This window comes from Centruroides sculpturatus, unplaced genomic scaffold (assembly GCF_000671375.1).
Source record: "Centruroides sculpturatus isolate CEXI.00-Female unplaced genomic scaffold, Cexi_2.0 scaffold159, whole genome shotgun sequence".
NCBI lineage: Eukaryota > Metazoa > Arthropoda > Arachnida > Scorpiones > Buthidae > Centruroides > Centruroides sculpturatus.
This window is the reverse complement of record NW_019384659.1, coordinates 144,130-162,584: the sequence shown is the minus strand read 5'-3', so window position 1 is coordinate 162,584 and position 18,455 is coordinate 144,130. Positions and strand designations below refer to the sequence as shown.

General features: G+C 27.0%; 1 protein-coding gene across 3 annotated transcripts in view; it reads left to right on the top strand.

Annotated features, from left to right (window-relative positions):
• Nucleotides 1-11,036, top strand: part of LOC111626495 (zinc finger protein 821-like) — a 38,416-nt gene extending 27,380 nt beyond the window's left edge. For 2 of the 3 annotated variants that reach the window (XM_023369881.1, XM_023369882.1), the window contains one exon: nt 10,246-11,036. In XM_023369881.1, coding sequence (XP_023225649.1) covers nt 10,246-10,299 — 54 coding nt within the window. In that variant the 3' untranslated portion in view covers nt 10,300-11,036. Of the gene's footprint in view, nt 1-9,776 lie in introns of all 3 variants that reach the window. The other variant, XM_023369880.1, reaches the window with a different exon arrangement.
• The last annotated feature ends 7,419 nt before the right edge of the window (nt 11,037-18,455 follow it).

Here is an 18,455-nt window from a genome sequence, read left to right as displayed (position 1 = left end):
GGATTTTATAAAATAAAAAGCAGTTGAAACTGCATTTTTATGAATAAAAATTTGACAAACTATTTATCGTTTTATGACGAGTAAAATTTTTTCGTCGCGTTCGCGGCTTTTAAGTAATGCATAAACCTTCGAGGCGCGAGGCCCTTCGAACCGCGAGGCATAGGCGGTGGCCCACGTTGCTCATACGCCGCCCTTGGTCATAGAAATAATATAATTTGAATATAAATTATTTATAAATACGTATGTCAAATTATATATTTATTACGACGCAAAATATATTTAAGAGTTTACGACCACTGTGCTGGGTGAGACGTTGTTGAAACAAAAAAAGTTATGCATTCCATCACGTACATAAACAGTATCGTAATTCGCCAAGTGCAAATCAGCAAATTCGTAAAATTTTTGTTTATTTTGAACAATCCGGATAATCGAAAATCCGGATAATAGAGGTCCGGATAATCGAGGTTCTACTGTATTCTGAAACTTGTTAATATATCCTGCATTTTCTCTTTTGATGATAATTTTATGTTACAATAGATAAATATGCATAATTTTAATTATTTTTGTATAATAATACGAAAATAAAATATATGTGCCTTTAAAGAGTTTTTAAATTTATTAATAAAAATATCTGTCATGCAGTTATTGATTAAAAAGAAATTTAGTGTGTGTTAATCACTTAGCTTTCTTGTTTTCAGTTTTAAGTGATTGATTTAGTTAAAAATATTTGAAAAAATGTAGTTTAAAAAAATTTCAACAAGTATTTTAAAATGTTATCGTAGATTATTTAGGCTACTGTTAGTAAGAATCAGTTTTATGTTTTATTGATGACTGCTTTTACATTTTATCAGAACCTTTTGATTATTCAGTTCTGTTATTTCACTCATATTATTAATAAGTATCTTTCATGTAACAAAAGAGAAAAAGTCATGTTAAAAAGGAATATAAATTCAATGAAAAATTGAGAATAAAATTTTCATATTCCTTACATGATTGTGATAAATAGAAAGTAGTGTTATAAACAAGTGTTCCAGTCTTGCAATATTACTATGAAAAATAAACCTGTGCTGATATAAAGGCTCTTGTAGAATCAGATAAATACAAAAATAATAATTCAAGAAGACATTCTTCAGCAAAAATATGACAGATTATTTTTTTTAAATTGTATTAAATAGTAAAACTTAATTTTCTTTGTAATTATATGTATTTATTTGTTTCTGGCTTTTCACATTGTTAAATTTTTATAATAAGTAAGGAATTGTATATTAATTCTTATTTTAGTTGTTCATTTGATTTTAAATTGGGTCAAAATTTTCATTTATTGGAACCAAAACAGAAGCTACCATTGATTTGATATTTAAAGTATTAACCATAACTCAAACTGGTTATATATGCAACAAATAACACACAATCATGTAAGAAACCAATAAAAAAAAACAAAAATATTTTGTTTTCTTTTGTCTACAACGAACGAACATCATCAGGTATTCTCGAATATAATCTGACAGAACATATTTTTTTAAATAAATAAAATACATCCAAAATTAAAAGTAGATATAGTGAAATGTCAGTATAACAAAATTGAGGAGACCATCAGAATATTTTTATTATAGTGATATTTCATTGTATTGAAATACAGTCAAAAATGCAAGGATAAATTTATTGATGATAAAAAAAAATTGCATACATTTTGAAGTAAAAGTTTTTAAAAATGCAATTTGTCTATTAGTATTTATATGGAACCAAATTTCACATTTTCAGAATGTAATTTATATTAAGCAAGCAATTATTTATTGTGACATCATCACAATGCTGGGCTGCAATTTTTAATCATATTTTTAATTTATTTAATTTAAAATATATGCTCTCCACCTCAAATTAATGTCTTTCCTCTATACATCATACTTTTCCTTTACCAGTAGAGTTGTGCTGATAATCTATTAACTGCTTTCAGGGGAAAAGTTTTGAATTGAAACAATGTGACTTCCAGTTTGCATTGGATATTCATATATAGTTAACCAGGGCCTCCTGTCCTAAGGTTTCCATATCTGATCTTGTCTTTCATCTATCTAATTCCATTCTTGAGATTAGGGAAGATGGATGGATGACAGTAGGAATTTATAGGTCTACAATTTTTTCAAATTGCAGTCCAATTAGAATAAAAATTAATCTATAATAAAAAATTATNTAAATTAGGTACCGTAAGTCTAATACAGCACTGTAATTTTATACATTTCTTGTGAAAGAAACATTTCTTATTCAACGGCCATAAAAATTATTTCTATTAATGATGTCTCCAAAGTTCAGCGAATTTTTCGCAGAAAAATAACTTATCAGAAATTGCGGCCGCCGTTTGGTGCGCTGCTCCGCGACGAAAACAAGCTTAAGCAATGGCGACGTCAAATGGTGCACACTTGGTAAGTAATCCTGCAATTTTCTGTTTATAGCATAGTTTATACGGATTATTCCCAAAAAAATTATACGTGTTTTGGAAAAGTTGAGTCAAATTAGTCAAGAATCGATTAATTTTATGGAAGAAAACCTTTCAAACAGCCGTAGTCTACACTCGTGTCGGGCTGTGATTGACTCATGTATTTAAGGATTCCTACAACGCGAAATTTGTATAATGTGGAACGTATCTATTGCGTTATAGGGGGGTCTACTGTATATAATATAAATTAAAATAAATTTAAAACCACATATAATTGAATGTGAGATTGGCACAGAATTTTTGCTAAAGCTGTATTATATTTTGAGAAATCAATAAAATTTTTGTTCACTGTTTTCATAGAAAGACTTTTGACACTTTTTAATGATAATTAAATAACTTAAATAATTTTGGAAATTAATACTAACAAAGATGATATTTTTCAGACTTTCTCTCCTTTTTTTTTCTTTTCTTTGTCTTTCGCTTTAAATTATTCTGAAACTTGTTAATATATCCTGCATTTTCTCTTTTGATGATAATTTTATGTTACAATAGATAAATATGCATAATTTTAATTATTTTTGTATAATAATACGAAAATAAAATATATGTGCCTTTAAAGAGTTTTTAAATTTATTAATAAAAATATCTGTCATGCAGTTATTGATTAAAAAGAAATTTAGTGTGTGTTAATCACTTAGCTTTCTTGTTTTCAGTTTTAAGTGATTGATTTAGTTAAAAATATTTGAAAAAATGTAGTTTAAAAAAATTTCAACAAGTATTTTAAAATGTTATCGTAGATTATTTAGGCTACTGTTAGTAAGAATCAGTTTTATGTTTTATTGATGACTGCTTTTACATTTTATCAGAACCTTTTGATTATTCAGTTCTGTTATTTCACTCATATTATTAATAAGTATCTTTCATGTAACAAAAGAGAAAAAGTCATGTTAAAAAGGAATATAAATTCAATGAAAAATTGAGAATAAAATTTTCATATTCCTTACATGATTGTGATAAATAGAAAGTAGTGTTATAAACAAGTGTTCCAGTCTTGCAATATTACTATGAAAAATAAACCTGTGCTGATATAAAGGCTCTTGTAGAATCAGATAAATACAAAAATAATAATTCAAGAAGACATTCTTCAGCAAAAATATGACAGATTATTTTTTTTAAATTGTATTAAATAGTAAAACTTAATTTTCTTTGTAATTATATGTATTTATTTGTTTCTGGCTTTTCACATTGTTAAATTTTTATAATAAGTAAGGAATTGTATATTAATTCTTATTTTAGTTGTTCATTTGATTTTAAATTGGGTCAAAATTTTCATTTATTGGAACCAAAACAGAAGCTACCATTGATTTGATATTTAAAGTATTAACCATAACTCAAACTGGTTATATATGCAACAAATAACACACAATCATGTAAGAAACCAATAAAAAAAACAAAAATATTTTGTTTTCTTTTGTCTACAACGAACGAACATCATCAGGTATTCTCGAATATAATCTGACAGAACATATTTTTTTAAATAAATAAAATACATCCAAAATTAAAAGTAGATATAGTGAAATGTCAGTATAACAAAATTGAGGAGACCATCAGAATATTTTTATTATAGTGATATTTCATTGTATTGAAATACAGTCAAAAATGCAAGGATAAATTTATTGATGATAAAAAAAAATTGCATACATTTTGAAGTAAAAGTTTTTAAAAATGCAATTTGTCTATTAGTATTTATATGGAACCAAATTTCACATTTTCAGAATGTAATTTATATTAAGCAAGCAATTATTTATTGTGACATCATCACAATGCTGGGCTGCAATTTTTAATCATATTTTTAATTTATTTAATTTAAAATATATGCTCTCCACCTCAAATTAATGTCTTTCCTCTATACATCATACTTTTCCTTTACCAGTAGAGTTGTGCTGATAATCTATTAACTGCTTTCAGGGGAAAAGTTTTGAATTGAAACAATGTGACTTCCAGTTTGCATTGGATATTCATATATAGTTAACCAGGGCCTCCTGTCCTAAGGTTTCCATATCTGATCTTGTCTTTCATCTATCTAATTCCATTCTTGAGATTAGGGAAGATGGATGGATGACAGTAGGAATTTATAGGTCTACAATTTTTTCAAATTGCAGTCCAATTAGAATAAAAATTAATCTATAATAATAAAAATTATCAAAAAATATCATGATTGAACAACTAAAATAATGATATAGTAGGTAAGAAGCTGTTATTTTCTGGTGAAAAAAGTCTAATTTTTGTGTGTTGTTTCTTTATTCAAAGTTTTTTTAATAAAATCCAGTACTGTGACACAGTATTCCAGTATGCCATCAGGCACATCTTTCTGTTTAATTCTTTTTTGCATGTTATCTAATATTTTATTATTTTCTTCCAAAGAAAGTGCTTTTGTTTTTTTGTTTTTCTGCATTTTTTCTCGTAAACTGAAAAAGAAATAAACTGTAGAGTAATAACATCAAAACAAAACCTTAACTAAGGATTAAAATTAGTGTTGCCAGTTGAACTAGACAACAACTTATAAGTAATAGACTGGCAAAGTTGTGTAGTTTCCTGAAGTTGCCACCAACCTTGGCAACTATTACTATGACAGGCAAAAAGCTGCATGTTTCATTTATATCAACTGACCAATTTATTTGTTTTTTTGTTCCAAAACTGTAAAAATCTTCTATATTAATATTTTTATCATCTTATTATTTTATCATCAATATTAATCTAATAAGATTAATATTGATGATATTGATTAATAAGATTAATATTGATGATAATCTTATTATCAATATTAATCTTATTAATCAATATTTATCTTATTAATCTAATAAGATTAATATTGATGATAAAATAATAAGATGATAAAAATATTAATATAGAAGATTTTTACGTTTTTTTAAGATAACATAATCTGTGATTCTTTTTTAGTTGAAAGATTTTAAAGAAATAATTATATTTAACTTGTTCATAATTAAGAAAAAGCTGCAACTAAGAAATAAAATACAATATACAGGGTGTCCACAAAGTCTGGGTACATAAGGATTAACACATACTTTTAAACCAAAATAATTTTATTTGATTCTAATATTAATAAATAACATTTTCAATATGATTTCCATCACTTTCAATACATAATTTGATGCGCCTTGCAAAATTCAGGTGAACTCGATTAAATAGGTCTGTATTGCCATCGAGTTCAGCACACTGACTGATAATGGTGTCCACAAATTATGGCACATCAAATGTAATGTTATTTATTAATATTAGAATCAAATAAAATTATTTTGTTTTAAAAGTATGTGTTAATCCTTATGTACCCAGACTTTGTGGACACCCTGTATATTAAAGCACAGTTTTGATAACAAAGCTATAACTGTGCTTTAATACATTCTATCGTGTTGTTCTTTCTTAACTTAGTAGTTTATTGCTAAATGAATTATAAAATGATAAACAGCCTCTGGTAATAAACTAAATAAACACTATTAAAGAGAAGAGTGTAAATAAAAAAACCTTGAAAGTTTTGTGCAATGTAATCATCATAAGAAATACATTACAGCATACAATTTGAATTATTTCTTTTAGCAGAAAACAGGGATTTAAAAAGGAAGAAAAAACTTCGTGACAGAGATTAACAAACCATTCCAACAATTTCATGTAAACAGCTTTCAGTAATATAAGCCATAACAGCAACAATACATTGAAATACAAATACATATAGTTCAGTATGGTCTTACAGCACTACTTCTATGCTGTAAAGAGTATAAGTGACTTACATCATTTATTCTTGCTGAGAAATACACTGTAAAATGAACTTACCTAATAAAGAATAATGTGCTTCTGCTTGAAATTCAGTAGCAATAAATAAATGAACTTCTATTTAAATATTTAAAGTCAGTCTCTTGAAAATGAACTGAACGAATGTAGTTTCTAGCTGTATGCATTCATACATCTTTTCTCATTGCAGTAACCCACTTTTTTGCCAACTCTCCATTGCTAAATGGAAATTAATATAACACAGTAAATAAAACAAATGAAATATTTGATGTCTTAAAACTTTCCTATAATGTGTAGCGAAACTCCCTTATAAAATATGACAGTAATTTCTAAGGTAAATGCTAACAAATATACAATCTGCTTAACAAAAACACAGGACTCTAATGATAAGAATGCACTTTTTATCTTTCACAGCAATGGAGGCCATTGGCTTCAAATGGTGGTGCTGTAATTGGTATCTTTGCCAATCTATTACTTAGGTCATTGGAACTAGATATTAAAATTAATGTTGCCAGACTGTTTGACATAATAATCATAATTTACTAGAAATGAATGAATGAAATTTTATGCAGAATTTATGCATTTATAGATTTCATTATAATGAAACTATTCTTTCATAATGTAGTTTCATAATTTCAGTTTAATGTAATAATATTCATTATTACATTAAACTGAAATTTTCGTTATAATGGTATTTGTTAAACTGAAACATTTTTGCATTGAGCCGAATAGGAAATTGGCAGGGGATTCAAGATATATTTGTTATACCAAAAATCCCATTAAACTGTTGTTTGTTATATTAACATTTCACCTTATATGCAAAATCATGGCAGTTCTACATCAGTTCAACTAATGCATGCCATGCTATAGAGAGTGAGTCATTCTCTTTAAAATTAATTGCTTTGCTTTTCTTAATTGCCTTATAAATCTCAAAGGCTTTGTTGTTTCAATCATACCCAGTCCATTGTGTGTGATGTAATATATTATCATCATAAAGGTTAACATGAACACCTCCCAGTCCCACATATGCAACTAGTGTTGTGTTGGTCATTTTCTTTTTTGATATTATATTGGTGTTCTTTAATTGTCATAGCTAGATTACTGGTCATGGTGCAATATAAAAAAGTGATCTGTCCACCCTTTGGTCAAATAACAGGATAGAGTAAACACTGGCTGGAACTTATTATCAACCATGTCTGTCATTTCTTATGACTGAAAAGATATGAGGAGGTCTCCTATAAGTAATCATAACCCTGGATCCTTCTAGCAACTTCTCTATATATATATATTAGATGCGAACACTCACAAAGTTACTTACATGCAAATTACATGTGTCCTTGAGACTATTTTGTTGTTATTCCAAAGACTTAATAAGGCCCAGCAATGGATGTCTGTCAGTTTATATTTGAGAATACTTGATGATCATTGTAGATGAAAGAAAGAAAACATTCATAGCATAAAATATTTTTGTTTTTTTTTTACTAGTTTCTTAGGTGATTTTTGTGATTTCATATTTATACCAATCTTTTGAAATACAATAGAACTCCAATAATTCAGACTAATTGAGGAAGAGCATAGTCTGAATTAACAACTTGTCTGGTAATATGTATTGTATGGTCAAAAATTACATTTAAAGTCAAATATTGTTGTGCACCCTAAATGGACAAATATGGTCAGCTGATAAACTTTTATAATACAGTAGTAGTTGCATCAATCTTGACATTGCCAAAATTTACTAATTTGGGCTTAAAAATAACTTAATTTTTGTTTGTGAATCCTTTTCTAACTGTTCCTTTATCAAATCTTGATGCATCTAAAAATAAAGTAACAGTTGTTAAAGCCCAGATTAGAATTGACAAATTCATTATTTAAAAAAAAAATACACAATTCAAAAAAAATACAAAATAGTAGTCTGAATTATCACAAATTCCAAATTAGTGGAGTTCAAATTAGCAAGGTTTTACTGTAGTTTTAGAACCATTGGAACAAATATGTATTATTTAAAAGCTGCTTGAGAATTTCAATGGAGATAACTATAATATGATGTTTATAGATTTTGACATATTGAGAAAGAAAATAATAGATTCTGTAATATATTTTTACTCATTGATTACCTGATTCATATTTTAAAACAGTTTCACTTATAATATTGGAAATACTGTAGATATATTGAAAACATAGATTACAAAATTTAGAAGCATTTGTATTACTAGTGCAACAAGTGAATGGTAATTTAAACTAAACAATATTTGACAAAAAAAGTGATTTCTTACAAATTTTGAAATCTGGAAATTAAATCAATGCTTAGTTATTCACTTTTCCACTGCTGGAAAAGTGCATAGGTGATTCTTTTAGTAGTGATTTCTTATTACAATCATTATTAATTAAGATGTATTATTATTATTATTATTGTTAGAGATATATTTAATTATATCTTAATTAAATACTTTATTATAGTTAAATACATATAGTTTATACAGTTGAGTCTGCTTAAGAGAGCATCCAAAGGATTGCCCATTCGTATTCAATTCTCTCCACTTTTTCATGTCTTAGGAGCTCTAACTTATAACACACTTGAAAATATTAAAATTTATTATCACATAATTTACCATAATTTACATATTGGATTCCATTCTTTTATTAATTGTCATTTTATCGAATAATTGGTAAATATAGTATATTTACTAGTCACATTACTTTCACTTCCAAGAGATGCAGTAGGTAGCTAAAAAGATATGAACATCCTTGCTGCAAAATTACTGTTGTTCTCTAATGGGACATCCAGTATAAAACAAGTAAGTACAGTACTAGCTTAAAGTAAAGTCGTGACCTCCAAAATTTGGTCACTGATCACTTCATTTCCTATCCCTTCAAGATGAGGACATAAGTGTGATCGGCACTGTTTGTTCATATATATTATATTTTATGATACTTTTTTAGTATGTAATTGCTTCTCATGTGTGTGTTCATTATGATTCTGTGAGTAATCTTTTGATTGTTTATTAGAAAACTGACCAATGGAAAATTTCTACAAATCTTAAAAAATATTAGTTTAAAAAGTCCTGTCTCTGCATCCTAGATAGTAATGCACTGTAAGAATAAAATAGACCCTTGTAAAATATTTTTTTGAATACTTTCTTACAAGGAATGCTGCTGACACTACACTCATTTAAACCAACTACTCTACTGTCTGATGCTCTGTTAATGGAAGTCCTGCTAATATAAATAAAATGGGAGAAAAATCAGGAGCATGGAAGAGTGCTCTCTTAAGCAAACTACTCCCTTATCTGATGCTTTGTTAAGTGGATTTGACTGTTTATATATATATGAATTAATTAAATGAGAAAAGTAAATAAACATACTTTTTCTATAATTTTTGAGAGTTTTAAATAAAACTTCAAACAAATACAGGCTTAAATAACAACAAATTAGTCTTTTTATATATATTTGATAATACTATAATATGCTTTTAAATTAGCTTTTCTAATAAAGGAAAAAGAAACAAAACTTATTTCTGTTAATAATGTTTCATGTATAGATACCCAACAAAAACAAAAAAACCAAAAAAGCCAGGAAAAAACGTAAAAAGTAACTTTAAAGTGAACGTATTCAGCAGTATTAAACAACCATCATCAGGTTAAATGGAACATTTGAAAGTTGAAGGCAAAATCGAATAGAATATTTTAAGTTACAAATGTCTGCCTATGATTGGACTGTGGTGGTGGTGGTGATTCACAAAAACTAACAGCTGTTTTTATTCGATCGCATATAAAGCTCTCCAGGCTCGTGACGACATGTTGTCATCTTTGTAATTAATAGCCAAATCATTCCTGCAAGCCTTATAGATTTCTAACTTTTATAAGTGCTTGATGTCGGACAAATGAAGTTGTAAAAAGTTTCATGTAAAGTTGTACTGAAGTTGTAAAATTAATGTTTCATGTATTTAATCATTTATTGTGTTCAAGAGATGTGTATTGTATTTCTGATATGTTGTTTTGTTTTTACAGTTTGGTTTTTCTGCAATTGGCTTGGTGCCAAGAAATTGGGTTCTGAATTCATAATTTTTCTAATGGAAGAACAAGATTTTTCATTTCTCCCTTGTATGATAACAACAGTGTTAGAACAGCTATGCCATTTAGACATTTTTGTGGCATATTCACTACTATTTTTTACATTAGAGAAATATTTACTTTTTATATGCAGAACTTAATTTCTCAGTGACCAATACATAAACATATTTATTTCATAAAATCAATAACAGATACCAATTGATAATCACTGATTGAAATTCATATATATAATTAGATGTCAAGCATAGTAAACATAAATTCAAAAATAAAATAAAATGAAAAATAAACTTTGTTTGGGTATGGACAATTTGTTGGAAACAAAAATATTTTACAAGTAGCATTAGATGTATGGCTTAACTAGTGCATGAGAAAAGATGTAAATTTAATTCAAAAGAATTTTTTATGGCTAGTATGTAATGATGATTGACTATTTCAGTGTTTTTGACGTAATATGTGGCTTATGCATGTGTAATATTTGGCTAATGTACTTAAGAATAAATGTGATTAAATTGTATAGAAATACATCTCTTCACAAAATGAAGGTTGTATTAGCATTCAAGATTTTATGCAATGATTTTCTTTTGAAAATCTAAAATGCCTAAGGCATTGTTTAATAAATATTTTTATTAAATGTGTTCATTTTCTATCAGATTTATTTCTAACTTATTTGTCTTATAACCTATATGTTAATCAGCAGCAACAATTTTTAATATTAGTGATGGGCACTATCAAATATTAACATGAAACATGTTTATGCTAAATTAATAAATTTCTTTATTTTTAATATCATTTATTTATAGCTAAAGAAATTTTACAATATTAATTTTACTATTTATATCAAATTATTGATTTATGAATTAAACAGAAAGAACATTGTTGAAAATAGTAATTTAATATTCTAATTAATTGAGGAAACAAAATTATACTATACAATATTTGTGATTCAACAAGTTGCATATCCATATAGGAGTTAAAGAACACTATTCCTATTCCAATTTCATTCCTTAATGTTTTGATTATTTTATTTTTATTTTATTTTTTTAATTATATAGAAGAGTTATTCAAAAATTCTGGTTATATTTAGGTTCATCTATGCTTGAAATAATTTTATGTGAATTGTATTTTACATGGGATAGACACATACAGTACTTTCCATTAATATTTGGAAGATAGTAGTTTAAATTGCACAAATATATGATAGATATGAAAAAAATGAAACAGTTGCATTTGTTTCATGGCTGTCTGTTTGTCTGTCTGTCATATATTAGTGCAATTTAAATTATATGTATGTTTTATAAAAAAATTTATAAAATTCTTGTATGTAAAATGTTTGAAATGGGAATGCTTTTAACTTGCAAATTTTAATCACAATTGTTTTTATACATTTAAAATCTGTCTTACAATTGTTGTTACTACATCTTGTAAATTGCATAAACAAATGGAAAACAAATATAAGTACTTTATACTTTATTAACATTAAATAATATAAAATAGGATTGACAAAGCATACACAAATATTCACTGAAAAAAAGAAAACTCCAATTTTTGCTGTTAAGTAAATGATATTTTTAATAAATCAAATGCTTTTGATATTTGATTTAAAATACTGTTTATTTAACACCAAAAATCTGCAGCAATTTTTTTTTTTTGAATAATTGAAATAATATAAATGTTATCTTAAAAGATGATATTACACAGCAAGAAATTTTTTAAAACTAAATGCAAATATAACATGTAAAATTACAGGGAGAGATTTAAAAATTTATATATAACTGTTATTAATGTTAAACAATCAATCTGTGAAATTATAATTTCAGTTTTTATTTTTCTAACTATAAATTTATTAGAAAAATATATTAATATCCTTTTCTCAGTGCAAAAAGAAACAAAATAATGCATTTTTATACAATGTGAATGAGTTTTAATCAATAAACACAATAGTTTATATTGCTTTCTTCAGCTTTTACTAATGAATAAACTTATTCGATAGCTCATTTCATTAGATAGTGCCCTTCACTAATTAATAGCTAATTGTCAAATGTTTTTGTTTTATATGATTTATTTGTCCAGAGATTAAACTAATTATATTATGTTGCTGTCACTTTTAAAATATGTATTATTTTGAGTAAGACAATTTTTAATGAATGATTATGATGTATGATTTCTTTATATAACGTTTTGTCTTGAACCAAAATAAAATATTGGTTATATTTAAAATAATATGAAAAGTATTTTCAAAGTAGTACTTCAAGATGTTGAGCCACTTTTGATATATTTAAAACATAGTGAAATTTACATATTTATAATTAGCTACATATTGTTATGTTTGTCATATTGCAGTTTGTGTAATTTTTGAAAATGCAAGTAATTTATCTATAATGATGCACCTTAGTAAAAATATACGTTAGAGATTTTTTCAGTTTCCTTTTAAAATTGTACAGCAATTATAATTGTAATTATCAATTAAAATGATTATTTCAGTCATTTGCATAAAAATTTAAATACAGTAATCCCTTCTATGTTTGTGATATTGTAATTTTTAAAAGCATTTTGAATACTGAATTTAATTTTGAACTTAGTCACTTATAGCAAAAATAGGTTCTTAAACATCAAGAGTATTACTTTCTAATGTTTGAATTGAAATATAAAAATTATTAATTTTTATTACATACTGTTTTGTAATGCAGATTAATAAATCAGCATACAAAAAGTATCCAATGCTTTATTGGAGTAAAGAATTTTAAAAATTACAAGCCTTCAAATATTTCTCTCTATATCTAGAAGGTTTTCAAACAAAACGTATTAAAACATACAATGCTGATTTTTTTTTTAAATTTCAGTAAGTCAAAATTACTGTTACTGGGTCATTATGACTAGCCTTTAACAACAACTGCAGGGATATCTAAAACTCATTGTGCACCTATATTACAAATAATATATAGTAATGTATAGTATATACTGACTTTTTGATCATTGTATAAATCTACACTTAGTTTATATATAAATAGATTCATTTCTTTTATGTTTCTATTTTGATAACCACTGAAAGGGGTTTTGGATGAATAAAACAAATTTGTTATATCCTTCAAATATGATGTTCACCTGAGGTTAAGAATCAGTCAGAAGGCATTTTAATTCACAGATCTTTGAATTAAAATTGCCTTCTGAATGATTCTTGATCACAGATGAACATCTCATTTGAAAGATATAACAAATTTGTTTTATTCATTCAAAACTCCACTTCAGTGGTTATCAAAATAAGTGATTATATTTGGTAAGTATTGCTATTTTTTCTTTAATATTAAACTCTTTTAAGTTCATTGTTTCCTCATCTATATTAAATTTGTCTTTTTTCTTGTTAACTTTGTTTAATAAGTCATTTCTATAGGATAATCAATACTTTTCCTTTCTTCTCATTGCCTTTGTTTTAGAATTCTTAATAAATTTACATTTATAGTTTAAATTTGATTAACTAAACCATAAATCACAACTAAGAATATGCAGTACTCAAATATGTCTTTAATTACCATAATATTTATCCTTTAGCCAAATTTTCTCATCTGATGGAATTTAAAATTTGAATACTATCAGCACTTTAACTGCACTTGTTTTAAAATACAACAATATCTGTTTTAATACAAAATCAATATAACTTTCCACAAATTGAGATAATATTACAAAATGATTGTCTTGAATAAAACTGCCATAAAAAATTTTAATTTAACATAATATAAAGAAAATAAAAATTTTTTCCTCTCAATTAAATTACTTTGTAATGTCTTCTAACAGTACACAAATCTCATTTAAGAAGTTAGCATTCTAACTAACTATGAAACATTTTTGTCAATCTAGCAACCATATTAAACCAAAAAATTATTGGAATTTCATAATAAAAATGTTTTATTGCTAAAGTTAGCATTGAAGTTGATTTTAAAAAATGTTTTAAAATTAGCTAACAACTTAACTTTGAATAGTATTACAGTAGTATATATTGGTTTATTAGAATTTAAAACCTTTGCTAGTTACTGAAAATCAAACGATAATTGAATTTATTGTTATTTTTTACAGAATTTCCTACGAAATTGATGAAATATAATTTATTTTTGAGTTTTGTCTTTTTATCACATTTAAAAACATTTGGTAAAATAATCTTGTAAATATCAATTTTTAAAAAATGAAAACACAAACTTTAAAAATAACACTTTGAGGCCATAATGAATTACCATTTCATCTTGATGTCACTAATTGACATCAAGATGAAATGGTAATTCATTATGGCATCAAAAGAGGAACAGATTTTTAAAAAGCCATGTATAGTAAATAAGTGAATTTCGAATAAATTACTAGAAATTCTATAACCAAATTCATAAACTAACTTTGCAAATATAGAGGGTTTACTGTATTATTAATTTTATATTATTTTTTTATTCTGGTTAAATTGAACTATACACCTATGAATATTGTTATAATGTTAAAACCTTGTATAATTAAATGAATAAAAAATAAAAAGTTTTCACTTCTGTTTGTTTATTGCTTTCACATTTTTAGTTTGAGTCATGAAATTTGTTAACTATTAACATTGTCAAATATTTATGTAAAAATTTGTTTTTATGAACAAAAACATATTTATTATGATCAGAATATTGTTTTATCAATAACCCAATTAATCCTTGTGCAATATGAAAAGTTTTTTAATAGCTATTTTACATTTTGTTTAAGAAATATAAAAATTTTATGCTCTAGATTGAGATGTAAATTGTTTTTATATTTCACTTGCAGTGAGAAGAGAAATATAAAAAATAATAAAATAGAAATTACAATAGAATTATGTTAGTACAAAAATTTATAAAGAAACACTAGTTCTTTTGCTTTTATTTAAAATGAAAAATACCTTCAGGTTATAACAGATTCCATAGAAAATTACGAGTATTTTAGAATAGAATAATTGTTAACTATATATATAAGTATAATGCACACACTAATATATAATATATATATATATATATATCCTATATTGATGATTTGACAGATAACAACTTATCCTTTATTTACATTATTGTTTTATTTAAGATAGTTACAATATGTAGGTCAAATGCTATAATCAGTATCAGTTTTTCTATGACCACTTTTTGTTTTTTTACTTAATGCATTAAATTTATACATATTAATATAATTTAAAAGCTTTTGTAAATGTGTTAATCCTTTTTTGTAATTCGTTTAAAAAAATAACAACATCGTTTAAAAATTTGAATTTTCATAATAGCTTTATTTTAAAAAAAAATAACCCCCAATGAACTCAAAACGGTTAAATGACATGTAGGCTGATTTACTGTTGCTATTTTAACATCGAATCCAGTAAAGCAGCCCACTTTTTATTTGATTGATATCTTGAGTTCATTGGATTTTGCTACGCTTACTATAAAAATCTTTCTTTTTTAACTTGTGTTATTTTGAATTTATTTTCGAATCTGTTAACGAAAAATGTCTCATAAAAGGCGAAAACACACTCTTTTTAACGACTTTTAGGAATATTTTGATGTTTAATGTCGCTTTAAGTCCATCCACCAGACGTATTGTCATAAATGCCACATCGTAAGCTACGCTTGCTTGCAGCAACCCATGATTTTAAATGCATATTTGTACCCGAAACTGAAGAGTCCACAAACGTCTAGAACAGTGTTTTTCAACCTTTTTTTTATCTCATGGCGCACTTGAACCTATAATTAAATTTCCGCAGAAAAAATCATTTGATTTAAAGTTGTGTTTGTAAACATTCCATTGCTATATTACTTGCCACTTAACCTAATTATTTTTTTATCTATTTTTTTGTGAATTAAAACAATATTGTTCCTTAAAATAGCAGCAGGTTACAACAATAGTTATGTAAATTATAATTTTCATTTCCACAAGAAAAGCAATCAGCATTAAGTCTTAATTGCATTTAAAAGAAGTGACATGGTAGTTGTCTTTAGAAACCTGCTGTATGTTCTGCTATTTCTAAGTTAAAATAATCTGAACTAAATATGGGCAATTACACATTTTTGATTTAAAGAAAATTTCATTTTAAATGAAATAATCCGATGTTGTGCACATAATTTTCTTATGAATACTGTATATATGTTACCGCTAAAGCTCGAAAGCCGTTAATGTATACATTACCTAGCTAATTTGCAGATTAACTAGGGCAGTGTTTCTCAACCTCTAACGAATCGTCGCCCCCTTCAATAAAACCGTTACGTAGTATCGCCCCTTCACTTCAAAATTCCGATGCCGAGGGCCAAGGCTAACGCCAAATTTGTATTGCATTGAATAGACTAGTGACTAATATAATGTTATTTGTTTAATTATTGTACGATATAACGAATAAAATATCTAATTATTCTTAATATAATGTTTTACTATATCGCCCAGAAAATTGTTTTTCGCTCCCCAAAATATAAATTGTTACTAATCGCCCCCTCAACATGGAAAACGCTCACATGGGCGCGATATTGCCCCCGTTGAGAAACACTGAACTAGGGTGATTCATTAAAGTTGCGAAAATTGTTCCATTTCTCAAATTACCTAGGTAATGTGCAGAGTATCTACGTAATCCGCACATTATCTACTAGGCACTCCGTAAAGTGAAAATAAGATCTTTGCCACAAATAAATGTATCACAAATAGGTGTGCTTGTCACAAAAACCAATTGCTATGTAATTCAGTCACCAATCTTTATACTGCACTAATAAGTAAGCACAATTGGTTAATGTTACCTATGGTGACTAAAATGGCGGCTCGTCTCTGATTCCAGCAAACCGAAGAAAGAAAACAGTGGGGACGCACGTTCTAGCCTAACCTAACCTATTCTAATAATTTGGTTGATGATAATTATGGTTATTTATTAGGTAAAGGTTAGGTTAGGTTAGAACGTGCGTTCCCACTGTTTTCTTTCTTCGGTTTGGTGGAATCAGAGACAAGCCGCCATTTTAGTCACCAAGGGTAACATTAACGCACAATTTTATCATTCGATCGCCAGAAAAGTATGATAACTTTCTTATTTTTCGTCTCTGGTTCAAAAGTACGATATCGTTGAACTCGTCTCGGTCCCCTCAGCTCAGATATATACTCAGTCCCGAAATTCCATAGGTGGTAATCTATATAATCCCCCATTTCCCTAATTGTAATAATATTTTAAACCGTTTGATTTTTTGTATTACAGATTTTTACTTGATTGATGATTGATTCTATTAACTAATTTGTTGATTGTACACTTATTGTTCTTTGGTCTTCTTTCGAAAATAATTTATTTAACCTTCGAAATTTTTCGCGACACACCGGCTGAAAATCACTGGTCGAGCATTAGTTCTGAATTATGCCGCTACGAAAAACAGCGCAAATAGCCAGAACTCGTATTGTGGTATTTTCAAGTCATAATTACAAATTAAATACTTCAATATTTTTCTCGGCTGTTGTGGACTTACTTGCCTTATTACGCCTGTTTAATCATTGTCTGCGACTATATTTTAAACCACACTACATTCCAGTTTATTTAACGTATAACGAGTATATTGGCAGTATCCGCGCATTCTTTTATTCATCAGTGCGCTGAGCAGATGCTGTCGAAAATGACGTTTTTGCTGCTGACGGTTGAAAACACTTTTGCTGGAGAAAGCTATCTCAAAATGGCTGATATAAACAATGATTTTCTTTTTGCTATATTTACACGCGTTTGTTCAATATTATTAAAAGAAAAGCCATTAAGTTCGATATTGTTAATAAGAAAACGAGGAAATGATTTATTTATGGCATTGGCGATGACTGATTCCCCACAACGAAGAAAGGGTGCAAAAATCGTTCACGATATCATACCGCAGTATTCGAATGAAATCTTTAAAAGCCCTTTTCGTATGTCACGATTAAAAATCTCATTTAAAACAGCAAAACACTGATTATTAGTTGGTAGACGAAAAAGATACTTTTTCATGGAGGCGTCCATCTTGTAAGCACTATTTTTAGCGTGGTCGAGAGGTGCTGCTAGTGCGCTGAAAGTGCACCTTAAGCGCGCTGACAGTACGCTTAATAATTGAACACTTGCGCTGAAAGTGCTGCAAGCGCGCTGAATAAAAGAATGCGCGAACGCGCTAGTTTTCGGATCAGGCGAAAAA